This window comes from Ovis canadensis, chromosome 3 (genome assembly GCF_042477335.2).
Source record: "Ovis canadensis isolate MfBH-ARS-UI-01 breed Bighorn chromosome 3, ARS-UI_OviCan_v2, whole genome shotgun sequence".
In the NCBI taxonomy this organism is placed as follows: domain Eukaryota; kingdom Metazoa; phylum Chordata; class Mammalia; order Artiodactyla; family Bovidae; genus Ovis; species Ovis canadensis.
Window position 1 is genome coordinate 6,034,905 of NC_091247.1, and position 19,799 is coordinate 6,054,703.

The window sequence follows — 19,799 nt, forward strand, 5'->3', positions numbered from 1 at the left end:
GGTCTGCCGTGCTACCTGGTGGCTGATCTACCGATACTTCAGCTAGAAAAGCGGCAGCACGGAAGGGTGACACTGCCAGAGGACTTCATGAGATTCACGAGAATGTTCGGAGGGCTCCTGGCCAAAAGCCATTTGAAATTTTGTTCTCATCAAAAAAAGGGAAATTCTTTTTGTCAGCAAAGTATGTGTCACGGGTGTCACACACACCGTATCATTTCTGACAGCCAACTGCTCCGGCGACAAGTGGTGGTGAGATGCTTAGAGAGACGGAAAATAAAGGGCGCACACTGTCACCCCACGAACAGACGGGCTGCTGGGAGCCCCCCACTGAAGAGTGAGATCAAATTCAAATCCACACCCAACCCTTTAAGCTGCTGGACTCTTCAGCACAGATCGTCTCTCTCCTCCACGCAAATGCCAGCGCTCGAGGAGGAAAAAGTGAGATTTAAAGTTTCACTCCCTTCTGAAACAGTCCCATTTGGTGCCTAAAAATGAAAACCAGCAGTTAGGTAAGGGACATGGCAAACAAACGGGGGGCTTCTCTCCGTCTTCAGGATGAACAGACGACGGAGGCATATGGGGACGTCGAGCAAGCTCGATTTAACAATTATAGTCATTTTACTGTAAAAAAAGGAAAAATGCTGAATAAAATCAATCCTACTTCCTCTTAATGGCACCTGCTGGCCAACCAGGGTTCACCTGGCCTCCAGACTTCCTGGCACGTGTGTGCGGTACACACTCAGGTGCGGTTCTCACTTATCCCTGCACGCTCTGCAATGGGAGGCCATCTGGGCAACGGAAAGATGAGCTTCCCAGAGAAAACATCCATGAGAAAAAACAACACGAGAACGCCTTTCTGGAGAGTCATCTGCTGCTGGTTTCAATCATGATCTTTGAAAAAAATAAGGCACTGGACACATTTTTTCACCTTAGAGAGGAGGAAAAACAGTCTCCATTCACCCCCCACCCCTGACCCGCTCCAAAATAATGCTAACAAACTATCACTGGGGAATATACCCAGCTTTATAGTACACACAATCTTAATGGTTAGCCCCCGACGCCCAGCCTCAAAACAGCCCAAGGGGCCAAGCGCCCGGCATCGCTTGTAACACCGAAAACACGCACACAGAGCAGCGGACGTGGACGGGTGAGAGGGCAGGTCAGGGAGGACGTGCCCACAGTGCTCCAGTGACCGGCACGATAAACCGACCAACCGACCAAACCTTCCTCTTTAGCCTCAGAACACAAGCCTGCGCCCGCGCTTGGATTCCCGACTCCGCGACTCTGACCAGCGCCTTTCTGAGCCCGGTTAAGGTTGGCCACAGCAGCAGTTAGCTGCGGCCACTCCTGCAGTTTCCAAAGCAGCTTTGAAAAGCTCTTCTCCCAAGGACAACACAAAGGCTGCCTGTGTTCTAATGCAGCAGCTCATGCCCTAGGGCCCACAATACACTGACAGGCTAAATTCAGCTCATGCCCTAGGGCCCACAACACACTGACAGGCTAAATTCAGCTGAGAGTCCCTGGGCAAGTAACCTGTTACTAATTTAGCAAATTATTATTTTTTAAAAGTGAGCGTAAATCCAAGTTTATCCCAGTAATGTCCCTCTCAGCTGCAGCTGAATGTGCCCCGTGACGGGAAAGGCCCACCACCAGTCTGCAACGGTGCTTCTCTAGGTGCCTCACCGGCACAAACTCATCCAGTCCTGCAAGTGCCCTGGGAGGCAGAGGCTGTTACCACCAGTCTCATCTGACTGATGGAGGTGCCTCAGCAAAGGGCACAGGGGCGTGAATGCCTGTGCCCAGGTGACCCCTGCACCATCTTTCGGGGGTTGGGCGCCACGCTGGGTCTTGGGCATAAAATGGTGAGCAAGGTCATATTTGCCTTCAAGCAATTTAGAGTTCCACCCTCCCTGGTGGTTCAGCAGGTAAGAATCTGCCTGCTAATCTGGGGGACATGGGTTTGATCCCTGATCCAGGAAGATTTCATATCCCTTGGGGCAACTAAGCCCGTGTGCCAGGACTACTGAGCCCGAGCTCTAGGGCCCGCGAGCCACAAGAAACGCCACCACCGTGGGACGCCTGGGCACGGCCACTGGAGTAGCCCCTGCTCTCTGCAACCAGAGACAGCCCAAGCACGGCAACAAAGATCCACACAGCCATAAACAAACCAGCCTCGAGTCTAGTGCGGAAAGCAGAAGGCTCCACGATGAGCAGCAGCTACCCTAGCCTCCAGGGGTGCAGAGGTGTTAGGGGTGCACCTGCGCCCCTCCCCAGTGCCAGCGCCCACCAGCGGTCTCTGGAGGAAAATTATGAGGAAAAATAAAGTGTGCGATGCTTATTTTCAGCACTATGGCTTATTTTCATTTCATCCACTAGTAATGAAACCAGTTTAGGGGGGCACAACCAACTTTATTAAAAAATGAAATAGAAAACAGAAGGGACTATATATGGATACGTATTTGGGATATATATTTAATAAACTTTTTTATTAACACAGTTAAACACGTGTTTTAGTAAGTGCGCAGTGACTAGTTCTGATGGAAACATGGAACCCACGTCCCTTGCATTGGCAGGTGGATTCTTAACCACTGGACCCACAGACTCACCCCTTTTGAGGTGTTTGAGGACTTTGCCTCTCCTGGTGATGAGCCACCACAAACTAAAGAAGGGTGCTATTAGAAAGGGTGTGGAAAGGGAGGCCCCACGTGGAATCCCCAGCAGACACGATTCTCAGAGATCCGTCCGTCTAAGGGGAGAGGGTGCACAGAGGTGCAAGAGCTGGAGGAGGATCCGTGAGCTCGTCCACCCCAGGCAAACGTCACGCACCCTGGCCTGAAGACTACTACTTGACAACACCCCTGATTTCTTCCCCTGCGACTCTTAGGAACCGAGTTTTAGTCTCCGCTCTTCATACCCGCAGCATCCACTATGACCCCCCGACGCGGGGAAAAGAGCAGCAGCTCTGAGGTACATGTTCCTGTCCATGCAAAGTAGATGCTCCCCACTGAGGAACAGGGGCAGGGGTCCAGACACCCTGGCCAGGCAGCTGCAAGAACCAGCCCTCACTACTCCCGAGCACAGGCACCTCTCTGCCCTCTTCTCTCTCTGAAAAGCCTGGGACCTTAAACAATCTTTCCTCCGCACTGTTTTTTCCTCCTTCTCCTTGCCTTACGCCACAAGTGCTGAAACGAAACTTGGAAAGGACTACACACACACACACACACCCCTTCCAATCTTCCTGTAAATGATTCATTTGGCAGCGCACCTAAGAACTCTCCTTCCTTCACTTCATTTCTGTCCACACGAGGAACAGAAGTGGTGGTCAATGTAAAATGGTCTTACCAAAGCACCAGAGGTGAACCTTTGGTAGAAAAGGCAGGCATATTTTCAAAATCACTAGCGTGACAGCCCCCAGCCCTGCCCCACACAATGGCAGGAACGGCTCTTTACTTACCCCAGGTTCTAACTCTGGTGCCACTCTTCAGAGAATAGACAGGGACAGTGTGTGGTCTGTTTGATTCAACTAAAAAGCTCACGGGGACAGGAGGACCTAAATCTCTCTCAGGGTAAAAACCTGGATAAGATGCTCTGTTGCCCCTGGAAACATGGAGGAGACAGTGGCAAGAGTGCCCCGTCCATCTGTCAACAGCTCCACAGAAATGCCAGAAATCACCTGCTTTCTCTGGCAGTCAAGAGTTGGGTAGGGGAACCTGAGACAGGGAGGTTTAAGGAAACTAGGGAGGGGGATCCTCACACCCCTTCCTAACTGAGGATTAAGCAAGTGTTGGAGTTAATTATTTGACAAGGCTGGCCGGAGGAGGGCCGGCTTCCCATTCTTGTAAACAACCAGTTAGGGGACACAGTCCTGCTCACTTGTTTAGGTGTGGTCTAAGTGCTTTCGAATGCCAATGGCAGAGCTCAGTGAGTGGGTCAGAGACCCTATGGCCTACAAGCCTGAGAAACAGTTTGCCAACTTCTGATGCAGATTAAACGGAAATCTGCACTTCTAAATCACTTAGCTAGCTCTGTTCTCTTAAATCTGGAGCTTACTCTTCAAAAACTTCCTACAGGCTCATCACAGGAAGCGCAGAGGGAGAACGTGGACGTGGAGCGCTCACTCGCTGCAGGAGCGAGGCAGGGGAATCAACGCTCACTCGCTGCAGGAGCGAGGCAGGGGAATCAACGCTCACTCGCTGCGGGAGCGAGGCAGGGGAATCAAGGAAACATCTCTCTGACCATGGCATGCAGAATCCGGAAGGAGCAGGAGGCGACAGTCTCTGCCTCCCGAAGAATGCACGCGGGATGAGCCCCAGGAAGATGGGCGAACTGCTGTCAAAGCTGAGGGCCGTCTCGGACCCCTTCCTGAGGCAGGCGTGTGAGAACGGCAGGTGGGGGGGACCAGGAGAGCTGGGGGAACCAAAGAGGAGAGGCGGCGTGGGAGCAGGGCACTGGACAGTCACAGGTGAGGAGGAAGACAGGGCCCCAGGAGGAAGCCACGGCCAGTCCTAGACTGAGGAGTCAGCTAGGCAAAGAGAAGCCCCGTGAGGAGGCGGCCGCAGAGCGCAGAACGGGGGAGCCAGCCTAGAGGGCAGAAGACGGGGGTCACCTTGGGGAGGGCTGGGCCCCCGGGTTCCGGAAGCGGCCACAGCTCTTAGACCAGAGATGGAACTGGTTCCGTGAGTCCAGCGGAAGCCTGAAGAAGGTACTGGATGGGAACGCTGTCACACCCAGACCCGCGGGGCTCTTCCCGAATCGGTAGGCAAACTTCAAAGATCGAGAGAAAGTGTGGGTTCCACGACAGATGTTCAGAGTTCAAAGGACCTGACCTGAAGCTGGAGGACAGCAAAGTGCTGCGCTTTCCAGGGCCGGCCTCGGTCTGGGGCCGACCGAGGCCGGCCCTGGAAGCTGGGCATGGAGCTCTTGGGTTCCAAGTGGCTCCTGAACTGGCCGTCTGACGGACAACTCCAAACTGCCTTGGAACATAATGACCCCAGATCGCTTTCTGCATCAGGAACAAATCTTTTTTTCTGGTTTACTGCCTAGCACTGTTGAAAATCTTCCCATTCATACATGAGCTTGCATATCCCAATGTCCCGAATTAGCCCTAAGTTAAAAGTTCTTTCTGGTTGACTTATCAGTTGCAGTACTTTTAAACAGACTCAAGTAACACCTCCAAAAAACCTCTAGGGGACTGCACTTTAACCTCCTAAAGGTCAAAGAACCCGGCTCCACAGGAAAGTTAGCAAGTTCACACTGCTTAAGCGATCTGCTGAACTTCTGTCAAAAAATTTCCGAGCCAAACCAAGCAAACAAAAAACCTGCAAAGTCCTGGGAAATCTTTATGGCTAAGAAAAAAGTGCCGGGATTCCTGCCTGTTGCTCGTCTCTGCTTTTCTAAGCTTTCACCTTACAAACATTGAGACTGTGATCCTTAGAAAGCTGTCTGATAAACATGAGCATCTCTTTTCATGACGGGCTCTGTTTATCCACATATTTAGTCACGAGGACAGAACTGGCCCAGTGACCTCAGCCCTGTCAGGGGACAACTGACAAGAGCCTGGGGCAGGACCCAGATGCCCAGCTCTCCCTAAGCTCCTCAGCACATCTCAAATTCTACACAGAGACCAACTTGGGGGGGGAGGGAATTCTGCTAAACAGAAGAGAGGGTTAATTTTATCAAATCACAATGCTGAGGGAAATCTCTTGTAGTTCAAAACAGTGTTGTTGTGGTAAGAGACACAGGCTTGTGGATGACGGAAGACCCAGGCCCAGGTGAAAAGTACTGTTTCAGTTCTTTCCTACTAAAAGTAGACTTAACATTTTGGAGGAGGAGAGAAACTGCATTCATTCTCTGATCACAAGAACTGCGTCCCCCAAAGGCAGACATGCAAAAAATTATGGTTCTCAAAAAAGAGGTGACGATATACATATAATAATGGACTGGAGTTTCAAGCGAGAGTCTGGACTTGCTGGTGACTTACTAGCTACATTCTTACAAAAGGGTGTGCAAAGGATTGCACGCATGCATGCTCAGTCGCTCAGTTGTGTCCGACTTTCCAACCCTATGGACTGTAGCTGCCAGGCTCCTGTCCATGGGATTCTCCAGTGAAGAATACTGGAGTGGGTTGCCATTTCCTACTCCAAGGGATCTTCCTAATCTAGGGATTGAACCTTTATCTCTTACTGGGAGAAAAAAACGTCTGCAAGATGCCAAAGGTTCCATTTGCAAATTTTTAGGCCCTCATTAGGCAAAGGACATAGCCATACTATTCTCTGTAAGCACAAATTTTACACTTGAACACCATGCAGTGGGTGAAAACAAGGCTGAGAGTTGTGGCATGCACTGATCTCCATTTCTGGAAACGGTGGCCTGAGAAACACTGTCCATTAACGATACGTATGCTCAGAGTTGGGCACTTCGTGTTATTTTTACACTGATGTCCTGTAAGGGAAAGTGAAACATGATTGTCCCGAAAAGGTAGAGAAGGTTACTCTGCATGACAGCTTTCTGCTAAGGCAAAAATGCAGACAATGAAATCACTCATATTTAGCCTAAGATATCACTGATACCAATCAAACGTAAGACAACCACAGTGCACTGATTCAGAGGAGCAGCGTAAACGGTCACCTTAGTTCCAGTGGCTCTGGGGACGAGCTTGTGTGTGTGATCATAAACACTGATAATTTTCTTAAATAGACAAGAACTTTGACACCCAAATTGAGTGTTGTACCCTTAAAATCTGCACCGTGAGTCTATACAATTATTCTGCTTATAAAACCCATGGCCGAGCTCTTTTAGAATCCTCAAAGAGACCAGAGAGCAGTCATGCCACATTACATTTTTTCCAAGAACATAAAACATGCACTTTTTTTAAGAAAAGAAGATTACACAATATATACTGCTGTATACTTTGATTTTTTTCATTTAACACTGTGATATGTGAACATACCGACATGGTTGTGCACATGTGCAGACTGAGAGGACAGGGAGAGCAGACACTGGCCCAGCCACTACGCGCATATTCATGTGCAGCCTCACGTATTACAGGGTCCCTTCACGGTCCTACTTTGCGGGAGGTGAAACATGATAAAGGAAGTCCATGTGCTCTGCAGAAACCCATCTGAGTCTCTTAGCCGAAGTGCTGGTAATATGCACTTCTGAGTGGTCTCAAATCCTTCTGGGGATGAGTAGGGTATATAAACAAACCAATGAAATAAACAAAGGGATGAATGAAAGGGAAATGGATACTGCTAGCTGCCTGTTATAAATGGGAATGGTGAAGAAGAAGAAAAAAACAAACCCAGCAGAGACTGAAGGAAGGTCATGCCCCCTCCTTCCTTTCTTTAAGGTCAGCCTGTAGTCACAGCTTCCTCAGAGCCACACCCCAATCTCAGTTTCTCTTTGGAGAAAAGTGGGAACTTCAATCCCCACATATGCACTGGAATAACAGGGGCTAAATCAAGCAAAACTCCAGGCAGTCAAATTACTTCCAAGCTGATGCTTTAAGACTGTCTTTTACCCTCTCGCCCAGCTGAAAAGATTTCCTGTATTATCAAGGCAAATAAGAACTCAAACGCTGCAGAACTGCTGAGGAAAATCATCTTAAATATTTCCCCTCAACCATTCTTCTTTAGAGTGACGCTGGGGAAAGCTGTTAAGGAAATGGCTGACAGATTTCAACTGAACTGGCAGGTTTACTACCACCTGAAAGGCAAAGGCATTCACAGCAACTTACCTCCATCATCCAAGGGCCGTTTCTGTACTCCATAGCCATACACTGAGGGGTCCACTAGAGGTGTGGAATTATTCAAGTGAGGAATTGAATCAATTTTAGCAGCAATCTACAGAGAGAACCAGATTTAAATACTCAGTAACAAATCATGGCTCCACCAAGGGAGGAAGACAAGAGTCTTCTTTAAAGGACTGTTACCCCATTTCTCTACCCGAAGGAGATTAATTAAAGCAACGCTACAGGACAAGGACTTTGCACTCCTGAATTTTCTTTTAGTCTTAGTAATAATGTGTCTTTTGAAATGATACTTCCAAAAACTTGTCTTCCACAAGCAAATTTTTAAGTCATCACTTAAAATACAGCTAAAACACGTTTTAAGGAAAAAAGCAGGCCAAAAATATGAAGAACTTTGTTCAAAATATTTTAACACAGGGTTTCCTTAAGGAACACATTCCCCAGCAATATTTAAAAGGCCATGAATTTGTTCAAATCTGACAGCTCTTTCGAAATGTTTGTCATCTTAAAACTTCAACACCTATAAACTGATGATGAAATACATGAAAACATAAAACACGCTGCTCTTCACTGGAAGTCCAAACAGCAGGCGGATGACCGTCTGCCCAGGCTAGTTTGGAAGGATTCTTGCACTGGAGAAATCAAGATAACCTGTGAGTGCTACTTTAACGTTTAATGTTTACCTGTCAGTTAAAGAACAGAACACAGCTATTAAATTTCCGCCAGAAACAGATGCTGTGGAGAGCTTCCTACACTTGTCTACTAGGAATTAGGGATTAAATGTGACGCTCACATAAATTAACTCTGATTCAATCAAAGGAATGTTTACAACTGCTCTTGATGTTAGTCCCTCAGTTAAGCCTAACAAGCCAGGGTGGATTAAGGGACGGCCAGCACAGATGTCCCAGAGCAGAGCCTTTCAGAGGTAGCTTTCCTGAGGTTGTCCAAATGTGCCCAGAAGTCTGAGAGCTTCCGGAACCAACATAAAGTACTTTAGACAAATAAATGACCAAAGACAGTCACGATACTGAAAACCTAAGGCAGAATTTAATGTTAGGTATCCTGGATCAGGTCTTATCCTTTCATTTACTAGTCCTGTGATGTCGGGCAAGTACCTTTCCTCTCTGCCTAAGATCTTCCGGGTATAACACTATCTGCTTCGTAGTTTCTGGAAAGATAACAACATACTCTGAACACAAATGAGCTTTGCACATGAGAAAGCACTTCACAAATACCAGGGCTGTAAGACAAGGCAACTCAACCAACAAGAGCTGAGGGCCTACTGTGTTCCAGGCTCAGTGGTGAAGAAGAGTCAGGGGGGAGTCACAGGTACACAAGCTAATCAGTAAGCTGATCATTTCAGCTGCTGATATACACAATACTAACTAAAAAGCAAGTACACACAAAGCCCTTAGGAGGGGCCACTTTAAATGGGGTGACCAGGGAAGGCAGCTGTCATCTGAGACCTACATGAGGAGGAAGAGCATTACAGGCAGAGGAAATAGCTTGTTCCAAGACCCTGAGGCTAGAGCAAGCTTGGCAGGTATGTGCCTGAGAGAGAGGTCGATGTCACTAGAATAGAAGGAACCAGATGTACTCCAAGAGGTGGGCAATGGCCAGTTCATGTAGGGCTTTAGAGGTCATTGGAAGGGGCTTGAATTATATGTATATATAGATAATTTATTAATTAATGCTGCACCCCCTTAGGTTGCAAGATCTTAGTTCCCTGACCAGGGATTGAACCTGTGCCCCAAGGAGCGGAAGCGTGCAGTCCTAACCACTGGACTGTCAGAAAAATCTGGGCCTTGCGTTTTATATGAAGGGTGATGGGAAGCAACTACAAGGCTTAGTAAAAGAAGTAACTTGCTGATTCATGATTTTAAAAGATTCCCTTGGACAAGGAAGATAGATTCTAAGGGGACAAAAGTAGCAAGACCATTTAGGAATTACTCTAGGCCAGAAGTCAGCAAGCCATAGCTGGTGAACTACCTGTCTCGGTAAATAGTTTCATTAGAACACAGCCACACCCATTTCACACAGATCATATGCCGTGCAGAGCATATACATGAATATAATTTAATATCTGGACTTAAAAAACAAGAGTCTGCCCTGTCGAGGCTACAGATGACGGTAGCCTGGATAGGTGCTTGTTTTAAAATATTATTTTAAGTTAAACACGCAAAGTTAAGAGAGACTGCTGACAGAAACCTCATCTCCTATATTCAAACTTCAAGGCAAGTGGCCATTTGTTCTAAAACAAAATACTATATAAATCTTGCCTAACAGCATTTTACCACCAACTTGCAATCTTGCTCTCTATATTTGTTTTGGATAAGCTAGTGGAAAGTTGGCTACTTACTTGAGATGCAAAAATTATCTTTAAGTACTCAGCTGGGAAAGCAAGTGATTAAAAGGTGAGGATACTGCAGTAGTTTATGCCCCCACGGAGACCCTTTCATTTGCCACAATGAACTGAGCAGGTAAATGGCTGATGTGAGGCTTTCCAAGATTACTGGTTTAAAGACAGACCAACATATTGGCAAGAGACAGTGAGGAGGACCCCGAAACACAGGGGAAAAGGGTGTGATTATCAGTGGAGTCCCCCAAGAGCATGTGTGCCGGATCACCCTCAAAGACAGGATTAGCTCTGCATATCTGGCACACTCTCTATCCTTTGTAAAATGTGGACCATTTTTTAAAGGCTTTTCTGAATTTCTTCCAATATTGCTTCTGTTTCATGTTTTGGTTTTTTGGCCGTGAGGCAAGGGATCTTAGTTCCTCAGCCAGGGATCGAACTGGTAACCCTGGCATTAGAAGGCAAAATCTAAACCACTCCAGCGCCAGGAAGTCCCTCTTTACCCTCTTCTATTGATGCCTCTTGGCTTCGAGTTTCTTCCTTCCTTCCAAAGTAGCCAAGATGTTATTCCTGAGTCCTTGGCCTTCCTTATAATTTATATACTATGTTTCATATATTGCCAGAATGTCACTTTCTCCCAAAGCTAAGATAGTAAATCATTACGTTACAGTAGCTTTTCTGCTCCTACCTTTGATTAAATCAACAAGCATCCTAAAACATGACTGAGGATTTCAGATTTGTTTTTAAATCATGTTTGCTTTAGGCAGCTATAAATTTGGGAAATTTTCGCTAAGAGAAAAATAGTACAAGATAATGGTTAAGAGTTGTAGCCCTGAAGTCAATAACTGCACTTGAACCTTGGCTAAACAAATGTTAGAAGTATTTTAACATTATAATACACAATTATATCATAATTTACATTGATATTACATTGTATATTATAATATACTTTGTAATTTTTATATTTATAATGTATTTTTCAATGATTTTTGTAATCTTTCTTTATAGCAATAAAGAAACAATGTATGTATTTATTCAAACAAATGCAACCTTGTTCTAAGAAATGATTTTGCTACTGCTAAGTCACTTCAGTCATGTCAGACTGTGCGACCCCATAGACGGCAGCCCACCAGGCTCCTCTGTCCCTGGGGTTCTCCAGGCAAGAACACTGGAGTGGGTTGCCATTTCCTTCTCCAATGCAGGAAAGTGAAAAGTGAAAGGGAAGTCGCTCAGTCGTGTCCGACTCTTAGCGACCCCATGGACTGCAGCCCACCAGGCTCCTCTGTCCCTTTTAAATGCCTTCTAAAATAATAAGAGTTAAAGTGTTATCAATGTTTACTATGTCTAGGCACTCTAAGAGCAGTTTAAAGATGCTATCTTATTTATCTCTCATGATGATTCTTTAGGAGGTTAGCAGTACTATTTCCATTTTAAGACAAGAAAAAGTGAAGCTTAAAAGAAGCTGAGTGACCTGCCCAGAGTCACACATCTTATAAGTGGCAGAAACAGTAATGAAGCACAGGCTTGCCTGACTCCAGAGTCCATGATACTAATCTGGCACTAGGCTGACTATCCCTCTTTCTTCCACCTAATGCTTTCTTAACCAGAGTCACTCCCCGAGGACTTAAAGCCTAATGAGTTCCAGTACACAGAACTCCAGCAATTCGTCATGCCTGTAACTGACCATCCTGAACAGCAGCTGCTTAAGGGAAGCAAGGTACATCTTCCGTTAATATGGTGTAGGCCAGAAAAGAGCCACAGAAGCCAGGATGTTCCAAGAAGAACAAGGCCATGCCAATGCTTATCTGAAAGCATGACCTTGAGGGGACGCTGGTCCTGATTTTCTGCTACTGGATTCACTTTCCCCCCTTCTGGAGGGAAGGTGGCAAGAGTGGGTTACCTCACTATCCGTGCTATTTTAAGCACGGTAATAGAGGAAATATTTATAAATCAATGCCATGACATTTAACCTCCACTGCCAGCAGCTAGCGGAAATGTGGAGAAGGGAAGGGGAGCACTGGACCAGTAGTCAGTCATGAGCCCGGCTCTTCTAGCTGGCCCTTCCAGTGTATGACCTTGGGCAAGACCTTCAGTGGTCTTGCTCCCTGAAAAATGCAGGGATGAACAAAACCACTGTTTTCCAAGGAGCACAAGGCAATTTGGGGAGGTGCATGGATGAAGGTTCAAAAACATTTTAAGTAAATCTAAATTTTACAATGATTTTAAAATATGAAGTAAAAAGAATATTGAAGGTTCACTTAAAGGTGGTACACAATTCACTTACATTAGGGACCAGGGCAATTAATCAATCACATCTTTAAGCTCTGTCATCAGAGTAGGTCACCCTATAAATCCAAACAGGAAGCTGTGTCTCTTTTCACAGCTTCACATTCAGTAAAACTTTATACTCAATGGAAACAGGCAAGGCCATCTGAGCGGCAGCAAGCCGTCCACACGCTGTGTCCGGGCTACTCAAGAGGCACTGTTGATTCTCAGGAGGCCAGCAAGCAGAGGCAACAGCGCACACCACCACTCGGAGAGGAAGAACCCAACTTGTGTCCCTGGAACCTCTGCTCTAAAGTTGCCCCGAGTGGCCCTGCCCTGGAGAATTCACCCCTGATGAATTCACAGGCTGGACAGAAAGTCTCTGCTCTCCACAGCTGAAGAAACAGTATGTGGCCAGGGCAGTGGAACCCAGTGGCCAAGAGTGAGCAAGTCCCAGAGAGCAGGGTCCAGAGCCGTGGATAGAGTCAAGTCCACTACCTAGGTTACTATGAAGACAGACTATCAAGCTTGTTGTGTACTAAGTGTCTGATGGTGCCCTCATTTAATCCTCACAGTGACCTCAGAAAGTAGCTACTAGTCTCAATTCTGTGGGGTTTGGAGCCAGTCTGCTGGAACTGTATCCAAGGGGATACCAAGATAACAATGTAAGGCACCCGGAACAATGCTGGGCACACCGTAAGGAATGGGAAGTCCTTGCTATTTTAATCCTTTACTGAATTAATAATAATACGGAAAAGTACGTAGGCAAGTTGTTAACTTGAATTTTCATATACAAAAATGCCTGTGCAACCAGCATCCTGATCAGGAAACAGTACATGACTGGTGCCCTCGAAGCTGGTCTCAAGCTCCTTTCAGTCACTACCCACCTCTACCTCCCAAGCTATTCCATAAATATATACACGCATCTATATGGTGGTTTTATATGTCTGTGTGTATCCTTATAAACCACCATCCACGATCTCCATTTTACAGATGAGAAAAATTGAGGCATAGATGTTAGATAACTTGGCCAGTCACTAACCTAGTAGTTTTCAGAACCAGAATCGGAACTCAGATAGAATGAATCCAGTCATCTTAATAATCACTTCACTACACTTCACCACCTCCTGTGTATTCTGCAACCATCAAATGAGACACCTGTATCAAAGTCCTTGCCTGGCACGCACCACAACGCAAGCCCACTGAATGGGAGCTACTGCTGTTGTCATTAGAGGTGGGGCCCTGTCTGATCCTGCCCTATTAACTGGCATTAACCAAAACAATCGAATATGATATCAGCTCTTCTCGGTAGCTTTTCCTGACAACTACAGGCCACCCACATTTGGTGAGAATTAAACACTCTATTATCTGTTTGCAAAGCACTGTGTAAACTACCTTTAAGTGGTGCGATCTCATGGAGGAAGTTATTGATTATATTCTCCTCACTGTAGGGAGCTCTTTGAGGCATGGACCTCTCTCAATCATCCTGGTACTCCAAGGACAAAGGTTCCTTGACTGGGAGCTCCAGGGGTTAGCTTTAGAGAATTCATAAACCTCCTGAAATAACAGACAGAACTATTTAAATATTTCTGAGACGTAGTTCAAAGTTTTCGGAAGTCTTGTAAAGTTCCACACTCCAAAAAAAGTTAAAGAACCTCACTAACACACAGCAAAATGTTTGGCACATAGAAAGTACTCAGTAAATGTTTGCTAAATTTAATATGCGCAAAATGCTACGATGACTAGCTGAGGCTCTAAGCCAAAATACTTTTCCAGCTAGGAGGCCCCCTCAAAGGCCCTAAAGATGACACAACCATTACTTTTTCCCCTAGTGTTAGTTGCTCAGTCATGTCTGATTCTTTGGGACCCCATGGACTGTAGCCCACCAGGCTTCTCTGTCCAAGAGTTCTCCAGGCATGAATACTGGAGTGGGTAGCCATTCCTTTCTCCAGGTGATCTTCCCAACCCAGAGACCACACTCAGGTATCCTGCTTTGTAGATGGATTCTTTACCTTCTGAGTTACCAGGGAAGCCCTCTCTTATGTTCCATCTAATTGCACTAGCATCCTTTCAATGCTTTGTTTGAAGACCCTGATGCAGAATTCTCATTGAAATTGAAAACTACAAAACTACCACTACAAAGGAACCAAGTCTCTCTTAGAACACAGAAGACAGGGTCCAAGAACTATCACATACATTAATTATTTGCATGCTTCTGAGAAAACTTATTATTTGGCTTATTATTTTCAAATATAAAATGGGAATTATAGCCCTTATCTTGACTATTTCACTTGGTTGTTGTGAGGAGCTAATCCCGGTAAGATAAAACCAGTGGTAAGCTTGTCTTATTAATCATTACTGGTGCCCCTGCACCCAGCAAGGGGTCCTGGGCTGAGCAGATCCTCAAATAGCGGCAGGCAACCTGAATTACATCACCATTTCCATGAACACTACTCGGTCTTGCAAGTGCTTTGCTATCATCTGACATTAGGATAAAAATGCAGTTCATGCTTCCAAAAGTATTGGCGATTCTTTCCCAAGTATCCTTGTAACTGAACTCTACACACAAAACATTTTCAAGAGGGGTGATTCTTAACAGAGTGAAAGAACTGCACAGAAAAGCTAGGGAGAGGGGAAGCTTGAATAGACACCCAACACAACACATTCGAAAGGAAAAGAATCAAAATAATACCGTCAAAATTTTTTTCAGATCTAGCTAGACAGAAGCTCTGAATGTTTGTGAGCTTGAAGGGGCCATTGAGATTATCTAGCTTAATGTTTCCTAAGGTCTGATCCACAGGAGATGATCTGGTTTCATGAAAAGAGGGTAAAAAGTCATAGATCTTGGGCATATTTACAATGCATATCCCAAACCCTAGTATGACTTTATGTGTAGAAGCAAACTTAGGGTTCTGAGAAATGGCAACCCACTCCAGTATTCTAGCCTGGAAAACTCCATGGACAGAGGAACCTGGCAGGCCAGAGGATTGCAAAGAGTTAGTCAAGACTGAGCGTAACAACACAACAAGGGCTCCGAGAAGTCCTGAAGTAAAGAAGCCAATTCACCTTTATTTAACCCTGTATCCCCCAAACCTCTCTGGCCATGAGCCCTTTCCATGGAAGACCTATGAACAGCTTGCAGATCAAATGCTGGGAAAGGCAGAGCTGGCCCCAGGTCATGTAGCTATTTGCAGGAGACTCAGATGTCCTAACTCTCCACCCAGTGTTCTCTCCATTAGAAATTTCAAGTAACAGTATGGACTTAAAATTTGGACAAAGATGAGGGGGAAAAGCTGCTGATTAGACAATCCAATGGGCAGCATAAAATGAGGTGGTGGGAACCCAGGCAACCCAGAGAGTCAACATCACGTGCAAAGGGGCAGCTGCTACTGAGCTCCTGCTACTCAGGTCCAGCTCACTGCAGAACATGGGAGCAGTGTGGCCAGGGCTGAGCTGGAAATTTCCATTTTCGCATGGAATTGTTCTGGTTATCAAGTGGTGGACCCCTGTGGTCAAACAGTACAGGCCTGCAGGACCACTCTGAGCCTTCTCTATTCCACAGGCCACCAGTTTGAAATCTCTGGTCTAGGCAAATTTGAATTTGGGACATGTAACAGAAACATTAGTTTGATGATACACATGGGCTGTCAGATTTTACGAGAAAGATAAAGAAGCCTCAGCTGAAAATGAGAATGGTGTTAAGAGGCATCCAGTGGAATGCATTGTTTATTTACTCTTTTCCACACCAAAGATGAAGTCTGGTGACCCAAAGGGACTCAGTCGCATCATGAAAACCCTTACCCAGGAACTTGCTCCCTGTAGGGTCCTCTACTGGGTCCCACCAAAGTAAAATACCGAGCAGCCCACAGATGTCCCGCAGATGCTGCTTTTCTTCAAGTGTCTGAGAAAGTTCAAAAGAATGCACACACCAGAATTAGCCCCTTGTGAAATGATGATTTGAGCTCCTCAACCAGCAGGCATGCCTGAGATGGTCTCAGTGGATGCACAGCGACTGAGCATTCAGTACCCATGACTCTGCCGTGAGGCGCACACATCACACACGAGGTGAGCAAAGGCATCCCTCCTCAAGGGGTGTGCAGCGGGAAATGAACACAGCCCTTTAAATGATGGACACACAGTCTGTTAAAGGACACGTGGTGTGTCTTCACAGCACAGGGGCCGAACCATTGACTGCTCAGGCTCAAAGTGTGAACTGGCGGCACTGGAAAGCAAGTCCGGGCAGACTGTGGAACTTCTGAGGCCCCATGCCGCCCACCAGCTCCCAAAAAATGTGCTGGTAAAGAATAGGTCCTAGGTCTTAAAACCGGTCGAAATGTTACTTTCCACAGACTCTCTACTGGCTTGGTCACAATCATTTGGAAGCAGAAGCACCCAGCAGTTTTAGATCTTCACCAGTGGGATTGAATTAGAACACCTTTCTACATGTGTGTACTTTCCTACAAGATGGCTATGTGAGCCCTTTGGCCAAACACTATTAACTCACCGGACTTCATGATGCTGCAGAGATTTTAAATTTTATATGACATCTTCAGAGATTCCCTTCAGATATAGGAATGCCAGGCTCAGGGCGAACTAACAGCAACAACTGGCTCCCTTTGTTGGAAAGCGTCCAAAGGATATGAAAAGAGGCTTCAAGAGGCTAGGAGGGAAGCTTAGTGGATTAGGTGCTGAACTCCACGTACCAGACTGAAGAGAAACCACAGGTTCAAGTCCCAGCAGGGTCAACTCAGACTCTACTGTGATATTCTGGATAAACTGAGCATCAGACAGCTCACTGCTCCCTGACTAACTTATGAGGGCCTTACCAACAGACCCTGGTGTTTACAAGGGTACCTGAGAGAAGGGGAAGCTTTGCAGTCATTTAAAGAAATACACTGTCTTTTATCTCCAATTACGGGGGGGTGGGGGGGCGGTGGGGCGGTGGCAGGGGAGATCACACCTCTGTAACATGCTGTGTATACAATGGCAAAGTAGAAACACCACCACCAGATGCCCAAAGAGTACGAGGCCCTTTGAGGTAAGCTTTACTATAAGCACACAATATTTTAGATTTCTAACATCCCATTCGTGCCCATTGCAAATCTATAAATAAACCTAAAATTAGCCACAAACCTGTGTTTTCTTTAGTTTTTAAGGCCATCAGTCCTTGGAGATAGTATCGACCTCCAGCTGTTAACATTCAGAAGTGATACACTTACAGCACTGTCTCCATTGGGCTTATAACTGCTCCAGTCAATGGTGCATTTCAGAGCTGGGAACAGTTCCAGTGAAGTTTCCTCTGCTAGTAGTAAACACCACTGCTTCAACAATCCACATTAGGTCAGCATATAAACAGAGGGTCTCCCTCCCTCTTGAGCAGGTTGTCCAAGAATATGAGTTCAACCACTGGCTCAAGAGAAGCAGAAAGTCTTCTCAAAGGTTCAAAATTCATTTATGTTCAACTATAGGCCTTCTGCAAACTGAGGATCTGAGCTCTTTAGGGTAGTGACTATACTTCTTCCTGGATACAGAGGCCGACAAGGTGATTGTCACACATCAGCACAGAGTGAAAAGCCATTACCTATTAGTAGCCAGTGAGAAACAAGGTTCAGGACCCTGTACTGTAGAGGAGAGCAGTGTAACACGCCGGCAAGCAGAGTGGTGGAAGGGGAGCTGGATGGCACTGTTCATCCATTACAGCCACTGGCTGGCTCTGAAGTCTAAGATGGATACTCACTAGCATACTGCTTGGTGCCTAGGCAGTAAGTAACAAGTCATCAGACAAAATTTTAGGCTGAACCACAGGTTTGGAAACTTCTGGGATCCAGTGTAATGTCTACAGGAGCATCAGTATTAAAATGAAAAGTCAGTATCTGGGAAACAGGTAGGGTTCCCTTCCCTGGAATACTGGAAAGAGATGTAAAGACCATATCTTCAAGCGACCGAGTTGAGACTTTCTTCTAATACAATGGGTCCTGTAGCTTTCTGTTAGGAATCAAGCAGTAATTAGTTATAGCCCAACTTTTAAAGAATCCGTTAGTATGCCTACAATTAATAGGAAAAGGTGAGTATGAGACACTCAGCAAAGAAGTTTAAGTGTTAGAGCTAACTTATCGCTAAGTTTCACACACAATACAGGTTCTGTTCTAAGCATCATACCAGAAACCAAAGAGTATTTCTGGCAGGTCCCATATTCATTCTCCAGGGAAGCTTGCAATCTCTTAAAAATCAGTTTATTTAACTCTGACAAAATGCACGACATTGTCAGATGGTCAAATTTCACTGCTGGAATGACTCCATTATCACATGCTCCCTGAAAGAGGAAAAACTATGGCCCATAAGGAATGTCTATGTCTTACGGACCATCCACATCTACTTAACAACTTCCCTCTCCCAGAGCACACTCAAAAGTAAACTACCCTCTAATTCCTACTCTGAACAGGCTGTTTCCCCACTTTTAAGAAGCTACTGGGCCTGACACAGGCCCCTTCTGCCTAGACCCGGGTTCACTCCGTGAGCTCCCCAGTTCCCTACCCCTGTAAACCTCAGAACCCCAGGCTGGCTGCCCTGCGGGTCCAGCCCCCGCCCCGGCGCGAGGGCGCGACAGGGCCCAGGCGTCCTGGATCAACCCTTTCCCAGCAGCTGCAAGAACCTAGGAGATCCGCCCGAGAGTCTGGGCCTTGGTCCTCCCACTGGCGCCTCATCCCATGGCTCCTCCCGGCTGCAGGCGCCCCAAGAAACTGCCGAAGCTCCCAGCTGGGGCGTCAGCCCAGGTTTACGTCCCGCCCCCAGGCCAGACCCCCTCCTCCTCCCCATCAGGCCCGACCGGCCCCACCTCGGGCTCCTGTGCTCCCGCCGGCCGGCCGCGCGCGTACCTGCCGGACCCGGTGCAGAGCGTCCACGAAGCCCTCAGCCTTCATCCCCACCGGAGCGCTCTGCCCCTGCACCAGCTCCGCCATTACCGCCCCCGCCGCCGCCCGCCGCCGCCGCCGCCGCCGCCGCCGCCGCCGCCGCCGCAGCCGCCGCCACCGCCGCTCGGCTACCCTGTCCGGCCTCCCGCTCCACTTGGGGACCCGTAGCCGGAAAGGGAAAGTGGCCCCACTTCCGGCGGAAGGGAAGCCGGGACGCTCGCCGACGCGAGAGGAGCCGCGTCTGCGGGGCTGGGTCTGGGCACGTGACCGCTGTCCAGCCGGAAGTGGAGGGGCTGGCCCTGTCGTCTGGTCTTGAGGGCACCGGTCGCTCCCTGGCTATTTCCAGACGCGACTTCATCTAGGGCCGTCGACGATGTCGTGACAGACTTTTTGAGGCGTGTGTCTGTGGTCCGAGATGCCCGGCTGTCGGCTGTTTGGAAACCCAGAGAGGAGTGACGTGGCTTTCCCTAGACGGCACCCTGGCTGTCCCTCTCAGAAAGTGACCATCGATTAGGAATAT

At 47.0% G+C, this 19,799-nt stretch overlaps 1 protein-coding gene across 6 annotated transcripts in view; it reads right to left on the minus strand.

Annotated features, from left to right (window-relative positions):
• FUBP3 (far upstream element binding protein 3) overlaps window positions 1-19,446 on the minus strand; it is a 47,766-nt gene extending 28,320 nt beyond the window's left edge. For 3 of the 6 annotated variants that reach the window (XM_070292290.1, XM_070292289.1, XM_069580008.1), the window contains exons 1-2: window positions 19,244-19,443; window positions 7,736-7,841 (exon numbers count right to left, since the gene is read on the minus strand). In XM_070292290.1, coding sequence (XP_070148391.1) covers window positions 7,736-7,841; window positions 19,244-19,327 — 190 coding nt within the window. In that variant the 5' untranslated portion in view covers window positions 19,328-19,443. Of the gene's footprint in view, window positions 1-7,735; window positions 7,842-19,243 lie in introns of all 6 variants that reach the window. The other 3 variants (XM_069580007.1, XM_070292291.1, XM_069580010.1) reach the window with 3 other exon arrangements.
• Between the last annotated feature and the right edge of the window lie 353 nt (window positions 19,447-19,799).